Source organism: Pistacia vera, unplaced genomic scaffold, assembly GCF_008641045.1.
Source record: "Pistacia vera cultivar Batoury unplaced genomic scaffold, PisVer_v2 Contig135, whole genome shotgun sequence".
NCBI lineage: Eukaryota > Viridiplantae > Streptophyta > Magnoliopsida > Sapindales > Anacardiaceae > Pistacia > Pistacia vera.
This window is the reverse complement of record NW_022195412.1, coordinates 466,416-483,359: the sequence shown is the minus strand read 5'-3', so window position 1 is coordinate 483,359 and position 16,944 is coordinate 466,416. Positions and strand designations below refer to the sequence as shown.

Below are 16,944 nucleotides of genomic sequence, written 5' to 3'. Positions count from 1 at the left end.
TGGTTCAAACAACAGGTTAACCGGTTTGGTTAACCGGATTTTTCCACCCCTAGCCAGGGGTTATTCACCTGCCCAAACCCTACGCAATTTGATGATATTTTTCGTACAGATAACCAATGGGATGCAAGGAAGGACTTGCACAACACTTACCCATTTGCAGACTTGTCATCATTACCACTCTCATTTACGAGATTGACTAATCTTAGTTTAAAATAGCTTAAACACATTCTCTCTAGATTGTAACTCAGCTCACCACACGCGACTTGATTGTACCCATCTATTAATACAATAGCAATGGACGTATGATTCGGTTTTGAGCATCCGAACCACTTTAAAAATGGCTTCCCATTTATTCTCTCATTTCATATTTTCTTATCACATGTAATTTCTAAGTCTGCTTAGCACTTTGCATGTGCGAGTCGTTGGTGTTAAAGTCAAGCATCAACATTTTTGAAATTTTATTCTATATATGTGAATTTCTTTGAAATTTTCTAAAATTGTGAATGTAAATTAGGGATGGTGTGAGCTTTAATCTTGAATTCTTTTAGTTTATATGATGATTTTAATTTCATAGCCCTGCTATTAATAAAAGGCATAGGCTAAAAGTAATTGAAAGAAAAGATCAAAAACTGTTTGACACATTTTAGCTCATTAATCAAGAAGAGAGGTAGTTTAAATCTTAGGAGCTGCAATTCATGATCAACACCGCTTATATTTAACTTCTTAAATCAAACATTCAAACTCAATATAAGTATCCATCAAAGGGATTTAACTTTAAAATGAAAATAAAATACAAATAGGTTGATAAAATGCTGGTGACCTAGCAGATCATCCCAAAAACTCCGTTCTCTTTTCACCTTGCTCAACTTGCTTGACGAAGATATTAATATCTTAGCCTTGTGATTAAAAACAGCAACAACATAGAAAAAAAAAATTAGAAAAATAGTTGAAAAATTACAAGGAAGTTTATCTCCTAAACAAAAGAGAGGGTTTAAATCATACCTCCCTGCCTGATGAGAACAGTTCTAGGCTGGAGAAGGATGTTCTTGACCTCTTGTAATTCATGAACAACATTGGTTATGTTCATTCGATCTTGTGGTATCTCCATTGAACATGCCACTCCGACCCTTACCATTGAAATGAGGCATTCCTTTCTTTTAATGTTTCTTTCTTGTGCCAGTATACGATTAATAGCAGCAACCTCTTCAACCTCATTTAGAAGTACTGGATCGACAATGTCCATCACCCGGTCAGGCAAGGCCATTCTAGCAAAATTGTGAAGATTGAGGCCTCCCTCAAACATAAGGTCTATGGGCCTTTTCCTTGTCACCATCTCTAACAACAAGATCCCATAACTGTAGACATCCCCATTTGTCGACACCTCACTTCCAAGACCATACTCTGCAATTCACAATAATATTATATTAGAAAGAATATGATCTTTGACGAGTAATTAACTGTTCAAATTATCCAATCTTGTCGTTACCTGGGGCTGCATAGCCTATTGTTCCTCTTACACCAACAGAGTTGCTTTGATTTGGATTTGAGACTTCTGGGAGAAACCTTACTAGACCGAAATCTCCAACATGAGCTGTCATGTCATCATCTAGAAGAACATTGCTGGGCTTTAAATCACAATAGAGGATTGGCTCATGGCAACGATAATGGAGATAATCTATTGCAGATGCCACATCAATTGCAATGTTTATTCTCTGAAGAAGGGTAAGATTCTGAATTTCAGGTTGCTCTTCTTCTATTTCTAGAGCTGGGTGCAGCCACTTGTCAAGACTCCCATTTGGCATGTACTCATAAACAATAGCTTTAAAGTCATTGCCCTGAAAATCAATACTTGAGCAAGAAGTTATGACTTTTACAAGATTCCTGTGACGGATATTTCTCAACGCTTTACACTCTGCCATGAAACTCTTGGAAGCTCCTCGACGTTGAAGATTTAGTACTTTGATTGCAGCAATAGTTCCATCTTCATCAAGGATACCCTTAAACACAGAGCCGAAACTTCCCGCACCAATTAAGTTTATTGAAGAAAACCCATCGGTCGCTTTGAGTAGCCTTTCATATGATACATTCAAAAGTTCTTTTATCAACCTGGATCCAGATTCAGAAGGTTGTTTCCTGCTTCTCTTTCTTCTCTTTCTGAGCCAACAAAAAATGAATAATGACATCATGGTTAGTCCTGAAAGGACACTTGCAATTGATATCAATATTTTGGTTCGCGAAGAGATCCTCTCTTTCTTTGCGTTCTTGCTAGTGCATTGAGCAAATGTAGTTCAGCTATTCCTCCACAAAGTCTACCACTATTTCCGACAAGTGATATTGCACTTGCATTTGCAAAAACACCTTTTGATGGCACTTCACCCTCAAAGTTATTGAAGGATAGGTTTAGATTCTCCAAAGGGAGAGTCTCCAAGAATTTTGGAATTTGGCCAGACAAATTGTTGCAAGAAAGATCAATGATTCGAATACCTCTCAGATAACTCAATGATGCAGGTATAAATCCTTGGAAAGCATTGCCATCAATTACAAGATATTCTAGACTAGAACAAAGACTAAATTGACTCGGAATTTCACCTGACAAATTATTATCAGACACATCAAAAAAGGTCAAAAGTTTTAGGTTACCAATGTTTGAAGGTATGGATCCAGTCAATTGGTTTTGGGATAGTTTTAGTAAAATTGACAGATACGTTATTTCAAAAACTTGTGCGGGGATGGTTCCACTAAGTTCATTTTGGGACAGATCCAAAATTTTCAACTGTTTCAAATTTCCTAGACTACTAGGGATGACTTTTGATAATTTGTTATCTGTCAACCACAAGATAATGATTTTCGACATGTTCCCCAAAGAAGGAGGAATTTCCCCAGAGAGTTTATTGATTGACAGATCTAAATATTCAAGGTTCTGGAGCTTACCTAATTCTTCAGGAATTGTGCCCGAAAATTTTTCTCCATCCATTCTCAACGCAGTCAAGTTAAGAAGGCAGCCTATCCCTGATGGGATTGTTCCATAGAAATCATTCACTCCAACATCTAAATCTTGCAGGTTAGTTCTAGAAAGGTTAGCTATTGAATGGGGCAAGGGTCCTCTGAATTGGTTATCAGCTATGGAGAGTACCCTCAAATTGCTGCAGTTGGCCAACGAATTCATAAAATTCATCTGATCACCGTCGCCACTTTGTATATTAGTGCTGGCCAAATGCAGGAATTGAAGGTGTTGCATTCCTCCAAAATCAACACACAATTTTCCCGAAAATTTATTATGTCCCATCTGAATATATTTGAGTTCTGAAGCATTTGATAAAGATACTGGAATAGATCCACCAAATGAGTTATTTGAGATTTGAAAAAGCTGGAGACGAGGAAGAGTAAGGCCTAAATTTGCTGGAAGACTTCCCTCAAGTTGATTGCTAGGTAAAGAAAAATTAACAAGGAAGGAGAGGTTGTATATAGAGGGAGGGACAACACCAGATAGGTTGTTTCTACCAATTCCAAGAGATGTTAAATTTTTCAGCTGACCCAATGAATCTGGAATATTTCCTCCAAAAGGATTTGAACCAATAGATATAATTTCCAGGGAGGTAAGATTCCCAAGAAATGACGGGATTCCTCCTGTCAAACTGTTATACTGCAGAGCTATGATTTTGAGGTTGAACAAGGAGACAAACTCCGGTGGAATTTTCCCAACTAGGTTGTTTTTTGGTAAAAATAAGAATGTGAGCCTGGAACAACGGGACAAGTTGGCTGGAATTTCTCCCACCATGGAGTTATTTTGAATCTGTAAATCTTCTAATCTGAACAGACGACCAACTTCTGGAGGGATTTCTCCTTGGATACTATTGTTTGAGAGATCGAACTTCCGTAGGAAGCTGAGGTTGCCAATGTGTGGTGATAGGGATCCAAACAAGCCTTTAGAACGTAGGCTTAGGACGGTGACTCTTTGATGCCTGCGACCACAGGTAATCCCCTCCCACTCGCAAAAGTGGCGAGAATCATTCCACGAGTTTAGAACCCCTTGAGGATCATGAATAATCTTTGACTTGAAGGCCTGCAAAGAAACGCGATCTGTCTCCTGTTGAGCCAATCTGGAACTAACAAAAGTGGTAACTTGCATAAGCAAGATGCACATAAGTAAAACAGAGCGAAAGCATATCATTGTGTTCATTTCTATGAGTGAGATGTGAGCCTGCTTCACCAAGCCTTATACCTTCATATAAATATGGTGCGCTTGTGAGACTCTTAGGCCTATTCAGTGGACTAATTATAGCAAATATGAACTGAAGACAAGGAATGGACTGACGGTACATAACTTAACTAAAGATTTCCTTGTTGTGTATATGACTAATGGTATGAAAAGGAGAATTGTGGTTCACTTGTGGCCCAAAAGCTTCACCATCAAATTCACCACGCATGGCCCTCTCTCCTGAATTATTATCGAAAACGACAATACTGACAGTTGTTATCCAAACAATAACATATATATTCCCACACGTAAATCATATACATTTATCGTACCTTCCTTCTCCTCTCCTACAAGTATAAACTTGAGGCAGAAGCGTATTAAGTAATTGTTTTGCGGAAGAAAATGTTACTGTCTTAGTTAGCATGAGTTGAATTGATAAAGAAATTTTATATTCGTATTGCACATGTTAAATTTTATGTTCTTGTTCTTTTCATCTTATAATACACTATTCACAAGTGAGAGCTCATTATATGATTTCATCTAATATATATATATAATCTTCGTGGCATGAGATTCAAATTTCATTTATTTATGAATTTCGTGCGCTAGGAAATATGTATTAACAGCTTTTGGATTTGATGGATTGGACCGTCAAATTTTTTTATTCCAATACGACTTACAAAATTTTTAGTGAAGAACAACCTTTCAAGTAGAAATCCAGGTTGTCATACGTCAAACAAGATAAGAATCACTAAAATTTAATAGAAGGGATATAACTTTAAAATCATATAAGTTGATAGAATGTAAGTTGTTAGGCAAATCTCCCGAGAAAAGCTTTTTCACACTGCTTTTCTGCTTTTCTGTGAACCTCTAATTTTTTTTATAATGCTTTTTATGAGAGACATGTAAAGTTTTCTTCTTGTTTTTTATCTGAGAATAGCTTATAAAAGTTATGGCTTAAAGGGCAATCTTGCTCCATTGAATCTTCTTGTAGTTTGTTTGTGTATCATTTTTATTTATTTCATCAACTTGAGGGCTAATAGTTCTCTGCTTCATTTTATGCTTCTTTTCAATTTTTTTTTTTTTTTTTTTTAGTCTAATTGGATGTTACAATGCTTCAATCTGCTTAGGATTCGAAAAATCAAATATTCTCCTCTTGCTGAGAAAATATTTATCCTTCAATTCAATTTTAAAAATTCCAAGGGCCTCCTGCAGTTGGTCTGCTACACACAAGAAATTAATCAATGCATAATCTTTTCTTTTCTCAATTTGAAGTGGAGTCAAGTCTCTTACCGTCTTAGTTAAGTGGAGTCAAGTCTCTTGCAGTCTTGGTTAAGTGGAGTCAAGTCTCTTACAGTCTTAGAAAGGAACAACCATTCATGTATGTACACCCAAAACAAAAAAGAGAAAAAAATTAACTAAATGATCGCATAATTTAAGAAAAAAAAAAAAAAAAAAAAAAAAAAAAAAAAAAAAAAAGGCGACAAAAGCTTCAAACAAGTTAAGCTTTGTTCAGAAAATGTTTGTACCCCAATTCATTTTTCAAAATACTCAAGTCCTCTGTGCTGCACAGAAGAAATTGGTCAATTCCGTAGTTTTTTGTCAAATTTAAGTGGAGTCTAGCCTCATTCCTCTTGATTTTCTGGTAAAGAACTGATGAGCATGAGTATATAATATTAAATTTCTACAAATAATCATAGAATGGTGCAGAAGTCAATATCATGAATAATCTTTGACTTGAAGGCCTGCATCGTAGCAAGATATGTCTCGTTTGTGAAACTCAGGGTTCAATTTAGTGGTATTAACGCGAGTCTGGACTCCAAAACGACTTCGATTCACTGTACATAGACTTTTATCGTTCAGTTTGGTGTCTGAATATTTGAATGATATTATTCTGATTCTCCATTTCAAGAAATTTCATGGAATGGTGATCATAATTGCACATAATTTTTTTTTTTTTTTTTTTTTTTTTCCTTACTTGAAGTCCACAGGAATGAACAAATTTCCGCAACGATCATAGAAAGTTGCAAAGGTCAATATCAAACAGGTTTAAAAAATATATATTACATATAGCCCCGACATCTATCAAGTGGCAAAGAGAAAAACGGTTTATTAAAGACACCTTAGTGGTGTCTAACGCTGAAGAAAATATGACCCGACATCTATCAAGTGGGCTTTAGCCATCTAAAATGTAGTCGATTTATTTTCTATCTTTAAAATCTTAGAAAATTTTAGACCAATAATTCACTTTAAAGTTACCAAGATCAAGAGCTAACAAAGTCTAACACTAAACTCATGGATCAATGAATTATAGCCATATCACTGTTAAATTTGGTTATTTGTATTCAAATTTGTTGGAGTTTTATCACTTGTGTGAAGAGGGACTTATTAATATGACCAGTTTTTCAAGTTCTCGCTAGTAATTTAAGGAAAGCTATGACTATGTTAATTACAAATTTACGTTTTAAATTGAATCAAATGATAGAGAGCATAAATTCTTTGATTTTAACTATTAACTACTATTTATTGGATAATGAAATACAAAAAGGTTGGAAGAAATAGCTGAGAAATTTTACGTTTTTCGAATCTCTAGTGGAGTCAATTCTACCCTAGTCACGCAAACAGTATCCTATTAGTAACGCAAACATCGATCAATCAATTCTTCTCCATAATCACACAAACGTGTCATTGATTATCATGAACAGACTGAAGAACATAATTATTTCTCCTTTGTCTTTAATTTATTGTGATTTTCCACAGCGTTAGAAAGTTGTATCAATTTTTTGCAAGAAATTTCCAATGAAACCTACAAATTTAGTTCATATTCATTGCATACATATAAAAGCACATGTGAATGCAAATACTCGAAAGACCCCAACTTGAAAATTCCAATTCCATAAAGTCTCTTACCGTCTTCGTTAAGGTAAAAAAAGGTAAACACTATCCAGTACTAAGTGGAGTCAAGTCTCTTAACAGTCTTGAAAGTTGAAACAACTTTTTCCCAGAAACTTCCCAGTGAACATAAATTAAAAATTAAGAACACGTGGCATGCACAGCATAGTAAAGAACAACCTTTCAAGTGGAACAGGGTCCTCATCTTATGTGGCTGCATCAAAATTGAATAATCTTCAAGTTTTATTAAAATCATCAAATTTTAAACCATCCTCCAAGAGTTTTTAGACAATATTAATTATTTAATGATATGTAGATTTATCGACTTTTACAATCATTCTAATACCAATTAATGATACTAGTCAACAATTCATAATAATTCTATTTAGTTCCTATAAGGCTTTCAAAAGCTTTATATAACTGAATTTTACCCCTTTTTTAATTTAAAGCAATCTGTGGGTGGATTTCACTCTCAAATCCATTTTCTCATCTCCCCATCGTCTCGCATTTGACAATAAAAAAGTGTGACAATAAGAAATAGCTAGAAAACTTTACACCCGTAACTTACGATCGAACTAGCTAAGAAATTTTATGATTTTTGAATCTCTAGTGAAGTCAGTTCTACTTTATAGTCACGCAAATATCGATCAATCAATTCTTCCCTCAAGTCACACAAACATATCATTTGATTATCATGAATGAGATTAAGAAGCTATTATTTCTCCTTTTCTTTAACTCTGTTTGTGATTTTTCCACAAGGAGTAGAAAATTGCATCAATGTTTTCCAAGAAATTTCCAATGAAACCTACAAATTCAGTTATATTCATTGCATTCATATAAAAGTACACCTGGAATGAAAACTACTTGGCAAACTCACAACTTTGAAAATTCCAATTTCCATGAAGTGTCTTATTCTGAAATGGGCCAGTTTTCCTCTTCCCATGGGCTAGCATTAATTCAGTCAATTTTTTCAACACAAATATATATATATTATATATATATATATATATATATATAATTATATATATATATATATATATTATATATATATATTTTAATAATCGAAATGTCCGGCCTAGTTTGCACCTTATAATCCCAAATGTTTCAAATAAGCCACAAATATAGTAGGTGACCCCAAGGTGGTTGAACCCAAAAATTCATTTAAAGAACAACTTTCTTGACCACCAAACTAATCCTTAAGGTTACAAGTTATCCTTCTTTACTTTTATTTCTACTAAATCTCGGGTAACCTCATCGTTGCCATTTTTTTTTTTTTTTTTTTTTTTTTTTTTTTTTTTGCCTTGGATAATTTAATTAGTCCTTGTTTTTTTTGGTAAAACTTAAATTATGCAATCATTTAGTTATTTTTTTCTCTTTTTTGTTTTGGGTGTTCTACTGAGTATTAAAAAAATAGAGAGTTTAACTTGCAAGTCTAATCAAGAGTTAAATTGAATCTCTTGAAGCAACCCTAAAACATGAACTGTTAATGGAATACCCATTGTGATTCTATTTTATTGTTTGATTCCATCTTTCATTTTAGGGTTTAAGAAAGAAAGAGATTTTTAATATATAGGTGTACTAAAAGAATAAATGCCCTTATGGTAATCAACAATTTAAAGAATATATATATTTAAAAAAATTATTATTGGGACTTAGAAAGAAAATTAGTAAGGCTTAAACAACTCTACTCATGTAATACCTAAACTTTTATCCACGGCAAAAAGTTAAAAATATGGTAAACATATATAGAAGCACAATTCCATAAAATATCCACTTTAATGGAGAAACATATTACTATATTCTCAGCTTTTAGTTCAATCAAAGTGCAGTTTTGATGACGATATTAATAGCATAGCCCTGCTATTAATAAAAGGAATAGGCTAAAAATAATATAAATGAAAGAGCAGAACCTCCTTGATCATTTTAGCTCATTGTCAAGAAGAGGTAGCTTCTTAAATATATTCATTCAATCATGTGGTGACTCCATTGAACATGCCACTCCAATCCTTGCAATGGAAATGAGACATTCCTTGCTGATGTTGTTTACTGTTTCCTTCAGCCTATGGTTAGTAGCAGTCTTCTCTTCATCAACATTTGGAAGTACCGGATCCACAATGTGCACAAGATTAACACCTGCCTCAAACATAATATCTATGGGTCTTTTCCTCGTGGTCATCTCCAATAACAGGATTCCAAGACTGTAGACATCCCTGTTTGTTGACACCTTATGACTTCTGAGACAATACTCCAATTCACAAGAATAACATTAGAAAATACATGATCTTTTTGACAAGTAATTAATCGTTCATATTAGATAGAAAACATTATAATGTTCGAATGGTGACTGATTAATTACAACTGTATATTGCCTAGTAACTATCTTGCTAAACTGGGCATTTTGGTTGGAATTGTCTTTGTCATTTTTATTGTAATTTTATTTCAATCCATCCAAATGCAATAAGATTTGAAGAAATGTTGAAATTCTTAAATCAAACATCCAAACTCAATAAAAAGTATCCAACAAACTTTCATCAAAGGGATTTAACTTTAAAATGAAAATGAAATAAGTATAAGTTGATCAAAAAGCACAATTCATCCTTGTCAGAATCAGAGTCAGATATGCCACGGAAGATTAAAAAGCACAATTCATCAGAATCAGATAATCAGGCAATAAGCGTAAGATGAAAAAATATCTTCCGACCAAAATATCTAATCTCATCACTTAAACAATAACATAAAGTCATCACATGCAACAAATCAATTCTACCAATCACCTAGCTGGAATATATTAGGCCCACTGATGTGAAGATTAACGCTCCACTCAAGCATCATTTTTAATTCCAAAAAAAAATAATAAAAAAATAAAATAAAATCTAAATAACATATTTATTATTGAAAAAGTGTTCTTTTGAAGCCACGTAGACAAGGGCTTCAAAATTTTATAAATAGCAGTATCTAGCTATTGACAAATTACCAAACCATCACAAACAGCAGTAGGCTTTCCTTATTTCTTTACTACTTCTGCAACATATAAACTAATATTATCAATGGAAAAGGTCAAAGAAACTTATAAATTCTTAAAATCTAAACTCAAGTACTACTTTCTATGTTGCATCAAGCATGTATGAAGCCTCTTGGCATCACACTTACACTTACAAAGTAGACTCACATGGTGTACAACAAATTATAATTAGGTTAGGAAAAGCACCTACTCAATTGGTTTCCTCTTCCCCCAAGAACTGAGGCCCTCTGAAATTTGGGGCCACCTATCCACCACTTTTTAAAGGCTACCATGGAGTTTTGTGCGGCTATTTACACTACACAGACAAAAGCATTTTATCATTATTGCTAATATGGGTAATAGATGTGACATGAAAATGGAAGATATGTGGTTAAATGAGCAAAAATAATCTCACGGTTAGTTTCTTCTTTTGTTAAAACCATCAAGAATTTGGAAGCCACTGCATAAGCCATGGTGTGTGCCTTGGTAAAGTCCTTATACCTCATCCGAAATGTAGACAGGAGCATCTTTCCACTTGTTCGATCACCAATCCTATCAAGGAAAACAAGAGCCAAGTAAATAAAAACTCAAGAGTGAATTTCATTTTGGGAAGTTGAAAAATGATTAGTGCAACTGCACAGTTCAAAGCAATAGCTAGCAACTAAAACTGCTTATGAATTGCTTAGTGTTAATTAATTACAAGTATACCATCCATCCTACACAACTTTATATGTGTTAACTGTGCCCTTCCTGAATTAGATGTAATGAATAGGGGTGTTCAAAAAAATGCAAAAACCAAACCGAACTGCTAACCGAACCGAAAAACCGGTTAACCGAAAAAACGGTTCGATTACTGTTCGAAAAATTCAAAAAACCGAATATTCGAATTACTAATGAAAAAGCATTATTATGTTTAGAGATAAAGGAACAAAAAAGTGTCCACTAACCACATTACTAGGCTGACGCACTTGATACAAGCTACCAACATTTAAGATAATAAAAACATGAACAGGTTATCCTGTTCATTTCTCTTTTCACTCTACTGTTTTCAACATTAACTTTTCGATGAATCCTATCTCTAACATACATATTGATCTTCTGAGACAAGGAACTGACCACATCCTTTATTCCATCCCAAGTCATGAAAATGCAAGTTTAGCTCTATACCTTCAATATGCTTCACAGTTTCAATAAGATACAGAAACTAGGAAAAACTAGCGACCAGTTCAAATTTTTTATGCAATAAATAACCAGATCAACTTTGTTCTAAAAAAGTGGTGAAACATAACATAGGAAATTTGTAATAACATCAAATCTTTAGCGCATTGCTTTCTTTTCCAAATTGACAAAGTGCCGTATAATGACATTATGAAAACAACATATATGAAGATAGCAATTTACTATATAAGGGACAAGAAGAATGGGAGAGATGCATTATAAAGAAAGCTATCAGAAGGCAAGAAAAACTATATGCATGTGAAGAAGCTAGTGAGTAGCAGAAACTCACATTGGTGCTATCTTACAGCCAAATTTGTAGAAATATGGACACCTAGATCTCAGATCCACATTTGCAGCATCAGCCTGGATTTCCCGCCTTGTTTTGGTATTCAATTAAAACAAAGAAGACTAGAAAAGTAAATAAATATTCACATCTTCAGATTCTCATTCACATAAATAAATATGTCATTCTTCATGCATTCATTAGAACGTAGGACAACTTTGCAAGAAATTGCGATCATAGAACTTGGTTAAAACCACCTAATTCCAGAGGGGGTTTGGTCAGTCGAAAAAGCAAAAGAGGAGGGAGGGATCAAAGAAATACAATAAGAACAACAAACTCTAGAAGACTTTGACAAAATAATTTGACCTAGTTGGACTAGTGAACAAAAGTAACCCACATATTATAATACAAAATCTGATTGCTTTTTAATGACCAAGGGCCCATTCTACACCACTCACACATAAAGCAAAATCATGTTGAAAATTCTTCTTGCAAGTCAGTTTTTAATGAATTTCTTAGTGTTATTACTATCTTTAGTTAGAAATAAGAATAACACTAGAAACTACTATGGAATTACTTTTGATTGAAACAAGCTGAACATTTATTGATACAGCTTGCCTCAAATATAACTCCTGAGCAAGCCAAAATGGCTGCTCTACCTTCCCACCTTCTTCAACCTGAGAACAACCACCAAAAAACAGAATATATTATGATACAGTCATTGAACATCAATTTCCACCCAACTCCAGTAAACTTACATAGTGTTCAACACTGGGATCAACTTTCACTTCATTAGCTGACTTGTGGAACACAACAGGGACGAGCTGAAATCTAGCAAAAGAAAAAAAGAAAAATCATTAAGCAATTTCAAAGTTGAATTAAAGACAACTGCGAGTATGAAGAACAAGATAAGAATCTCTTCCTATACAAGAATATCATCAATGTCATAATAATTTATGAGACATTAAGCAGTTTCTCTTGATTTTGCCTTCACAATTTATGAGATATTTAACAGCTGGGGAACAAAATATAAAAAATTAATTATAATAAATTGTGAATATAAATGAATTTCAACGTAGAGAATGCAGGTGATTTGAACCGTTTATGTGATTCCATCAAAATCAACGAATCAGATTTCCCAGTTGCAAGAATATAAACACATTGACTAAAACATCCAAACCAGGATTAAAGCAAGAAAACATCTAAGCTCTACGCGAGAATTAGATCCAATTCCAACCTGGAACTCACTATTCCTCAGCAACAAGAAGAAATGTAAGCTAAAATAAATTCTAAAAGATCTGAAACCCTAGAGTGAGCAAAATTTATAGCTAGAACAGATTGATATAGAAAATGAAATTCGGAAAAGTAAAAAGTTGACGACGAACTTTTAAGAAATTAAAATTACCTCAAATGTTCCCACAGAGCTTGCTTGTGTTTGTTTGGCTCTCATTCTCTAGAGTCTCAAGTGAATGACGAGGGAAAATTTCAGATAAAATACAAAAAAATCTTAATTTAGGGGCTTTTATATAAATAAAAATGAACAAGGGGTTTAATAAAGTTACTCACCGATCCGTATACCAGTAGAAATCAATTCTTTTCGCTTCCGCCTTCTTTCTTTTCTCGTCCTCTCACCTCTCTCTAATTCTCTCCTCTCGAGTCTCAGATGTTTCAATGGAGTTATAATCTAACAAGCAACTTAAGAATTTTGTGATGTCTCCCCCACCATACAAAGTTTTTGACTTAAATTCATCATCCTTTCGCAAAGTTAAGAAGATTAAGGCCTCCCTTAAACATACTTTCTCTAGGCCTTTTCCTCGTTATCATCTCGAATAACAGGATTCAAAAACTGTAGACATCCCTTTTTGTTGACACCTCTAGACTTCCGAGACCATACTCCAATTTGCAAGAATAACATTAGAAAATACATGATCTTTTTGATAAGTTATTGAGTATTCAAATTAGATAGAAATTATTCTAACGTTCAAATGGTGACTGATAGATTGAAACCGTTTATTGCCTAATGACCTTTCTAATAAACTGGGCGTTTTGGTGGGAATTGTCTTTGTCTTGTTTATTGTAATTTTTAAGTCACTCCATCCAAATGAAATAAAATATGTAGAAATCTTGAAACTCTTAAATCAAACATTCAAACTCAATAAAAGTGTCTAGCAGACTTCCATCAAAGGGATTTAACTTTAAAATGAAAATAAAATACAAATAAGTTGATAAAATGTGTGTGGCCTGGCAGATAATCACAGAAACAGCATTCACATTTCACCTCGCTCAAGCTGATTAACCTCCTTGCCTGATGAGAACAATTCTAGGCTGGAGAAGGATGTTCTTGACTGCTTGTAATTCATGAACAACATTGGTTATGTTCATTCGATCTTGTGGTATCTCCATTGAACAAGCCACTCCGACCCTTACAATTGAGATGAGGCATTCCTTTCTTTTAATGTTTCTTTCTTGTGCCAGTATACGATTAGTAGCAGTAACCTCTTCAACCTCATTTAGAAGTACTGGATCAACAATGTCCATCACCCGATCAGGCAAGGCCATTTTAGCAAAATTGTGAAGATTGAGGCCTCCCTCAAACATAAGGTCTGTGGCCCTTTTCCTTGTTACCATCTCTAACAACAAGATCCCATAATTGTGGAAATCCCCATTTGTCGACACCTCACTTCCAAGACCATACTCTGCAATTCACAATAATATTATATTAGGAAGTATATGATCTTTGACAAGTAATTAACTGTTCAAATTATCCAATCTTGTCATTACCTAGGGCTGCATAGCCTATTGTTTCTCTTACACCAACAGAGTTGCTTTGGTTTGGATTTGAGACTTCTGGGAGAAACTTTGCTAGACCGAAATCCCCAACATGAGCTGCCATGTCGTCATCTAGAAGAACATTGCTAGGCTTCAAATTGCAATGGAGGATTGGCTCATGGCAACGATAATGGGGATAATCTATTATAGATGCCACATCAATTGCAATGTTTATTCTCTGAAGAAGGGTAAGATTATGAATTTCAGGTTGCTCTTCTTTTGTTTCTGGACCTGGGTGTAACCACTTGTCAAGACTTCCATTTGGCATGTACTCGTAACGCTACATCCTCTAACGCTAGCTATTGAATATAATAATAACAAGTAGTAAAGCATAAATAAATAGCCAAAATTAAATACAAAAATAAAGAATATCAAGAATTAACGAGGTTCGGTATTGAAACCTACATCCTCAGGCGCTGCAAAAGAAAACTCCACTATCTCCAAAACATTACAAACTTTTGGGCAATACAACAAATACCCAAAACAAAGGGGAGATACAACAAAACTTGCAAACTAAAGGGTCCTTAAAGAAAGAACCCTAAACAAAAAAAGTAGAATGGAATTACAACTTGGGATACAAATAACAATGATTTAGGTCCTTATATATAGGTCCCAAAAGTTTCCCACTTTTCATTCCCAAGCAATGTGGGACAAACTAACATTTTAGCCTATTACATATAAGTCCCTAAACCTTTTTTCATTATCACTTCCACCCCCATGTGATTTGCTAAATAAGCCATTTTTCCAACAAATCTCCACCTTGGCGAATTAGCAAACCTTCAAAGTTTTGTATTCTTCTGTCAAATTTTGCAACACCTTCAAATACGCCAAAAGACACAATCAAGCTCGCAGGATATTGATCAAGTTCAAACAATAAATGAACTTGACCCTTGTCACTATTGAAGTCAACATGTCTGTAGGATTATCTTCTGTGCCAATCTTCTGGAAAATTATTTTCCCGTTTTCAATATAATCCTACACAAAAACTAAACCAATATCTATAGTACATAAAATATACTGTAGAAACCATTTCACAACTTGCAAATGTCCTTTACCAGGATCATGTATATGCCTGCTCACCATACTAACTGCTTGTGAAATATCCTGCCTTGTGTACCCATGGCCCATCATACATTGATCAAATCGCTTGTACCACTGTCTTGGTGACTGCTTCAAACTATATAGCGATTTCTTCAATCTGCAAACCCAATTTTTCTTTCCAGTAACCCTATAATTATCTGGCTGGGTCTTGTAGATTTCCACTTCCAAACTACCATGTGAAAACGGGATTTTCACATCCAATTGAACTAGTTCAAAATCAAACTGTGCCATCAAGGTTAACAAAATTAGAATGGAAGAATACTATACCACAGGAGAAAACACTTCACTGTAATCAAATTCTTCCATTTGAGCGTATCCCTTTATGACCAACCTAACCTTGTCCCGAACATCTTCTCTATTAGGAAATCCCTTCTTCTTTGCATACACCCATTTGCACCCAATCACCTTCTTATTTAGGGATCGCATTTCATCATTCATGGCTTGTTTCCATGATTCACAATTTGAACTCCTAACTACTTCTTTATAAGTAGTAGGAATATCATCACCTACGATTGGAAGTACATAAGCCACCATATTAGCGAAACGAGCAGGCTTGCGAATTTCTCATCTTGACCTATTGTATGCAATCGATTCCTGTTGCTGAGGAGATTCTTGGGGTAAAATCTCATTTTCATCTATAGTATCCACATTAGTCACCTCAGAATCACTTTCTGTCTTGTGGACACTATCTGGTTCAACTGTTGTTTTAAACTTCACCTGCTGCCGAGTATGCTCCACACACACATGCCATAGCTTGAGCATTTCTGAATCTGCATCCTCCTGTACGACTGCAGGTGTCGTTCCAATAACTGTACTACCATTATAGTAATACAAGTTATTTCTCCTTGTGCCTTTCATTACCACAAGAGCTCCTGAAGAAACTTTTAGAATTCCATCTCTCATATTCAATGTGAAGCATTTAGATTCCAAGGCTCCTAAAGAGATGAGATTCTTTTTCAATTTCAGTACATACCGAACATCTGTCAGAGTTCTAGTTGAGCCATCATGATTCTTCAACCGAATTTAACCTATCTCATTTGTTTTATAAGCATCATCATTGCCCATATAAACAACTCCACCACGTTCTTCAAAATTAAAGAACCAGTCCTGGTGAGGACACATATAATAGGTACTACTTGAATCCATAATCCACTCATTTGATCCAAAGGTGGATGGTAGGTTAACTAGACAGAAATCTGACTCATCCTCTTCATGCTCAACAACGCATGCATCAGAAGTAGCTTTGCCTTCTTTCTTTTGCAACTTCGGACAATCTTTCTTCCAATGCCCATTCTCATGACAAAAGGCACATTGATCCCTACTGAGTTTTCCCTTCGAACGAGATCTTCCTCTTCTCTCCTTCTTACGACTCTGATTTTGACTCCGCCCTCTTGCCACAAGAGCTTCTGCTGACTCATCTCT

General features: G+C 34.6%; 1 protein-coding gene across 1 annotated transcript; it reads right to left on the bottom strand.

The window, feature by feature from the left end:
• Nucleotides 1-991: 991 nt before the first annotated feature.
• Nucleotides 992-4,180, bottom strand: LOC116122535 (probable LRR receptor-like serine/threonine-protein kinase At3g47570). The gene is given in 3 exon segments (XM_031408376.1): nt 992-1,401; nt 1,487-2,278; nt 2,281-4,180. Coding segments are annotated over 3 exon segments (3,102 nt in total).
• Between the last annotated feature and the right edge of the window lie 12,764 nt (nt 4,181-16,944).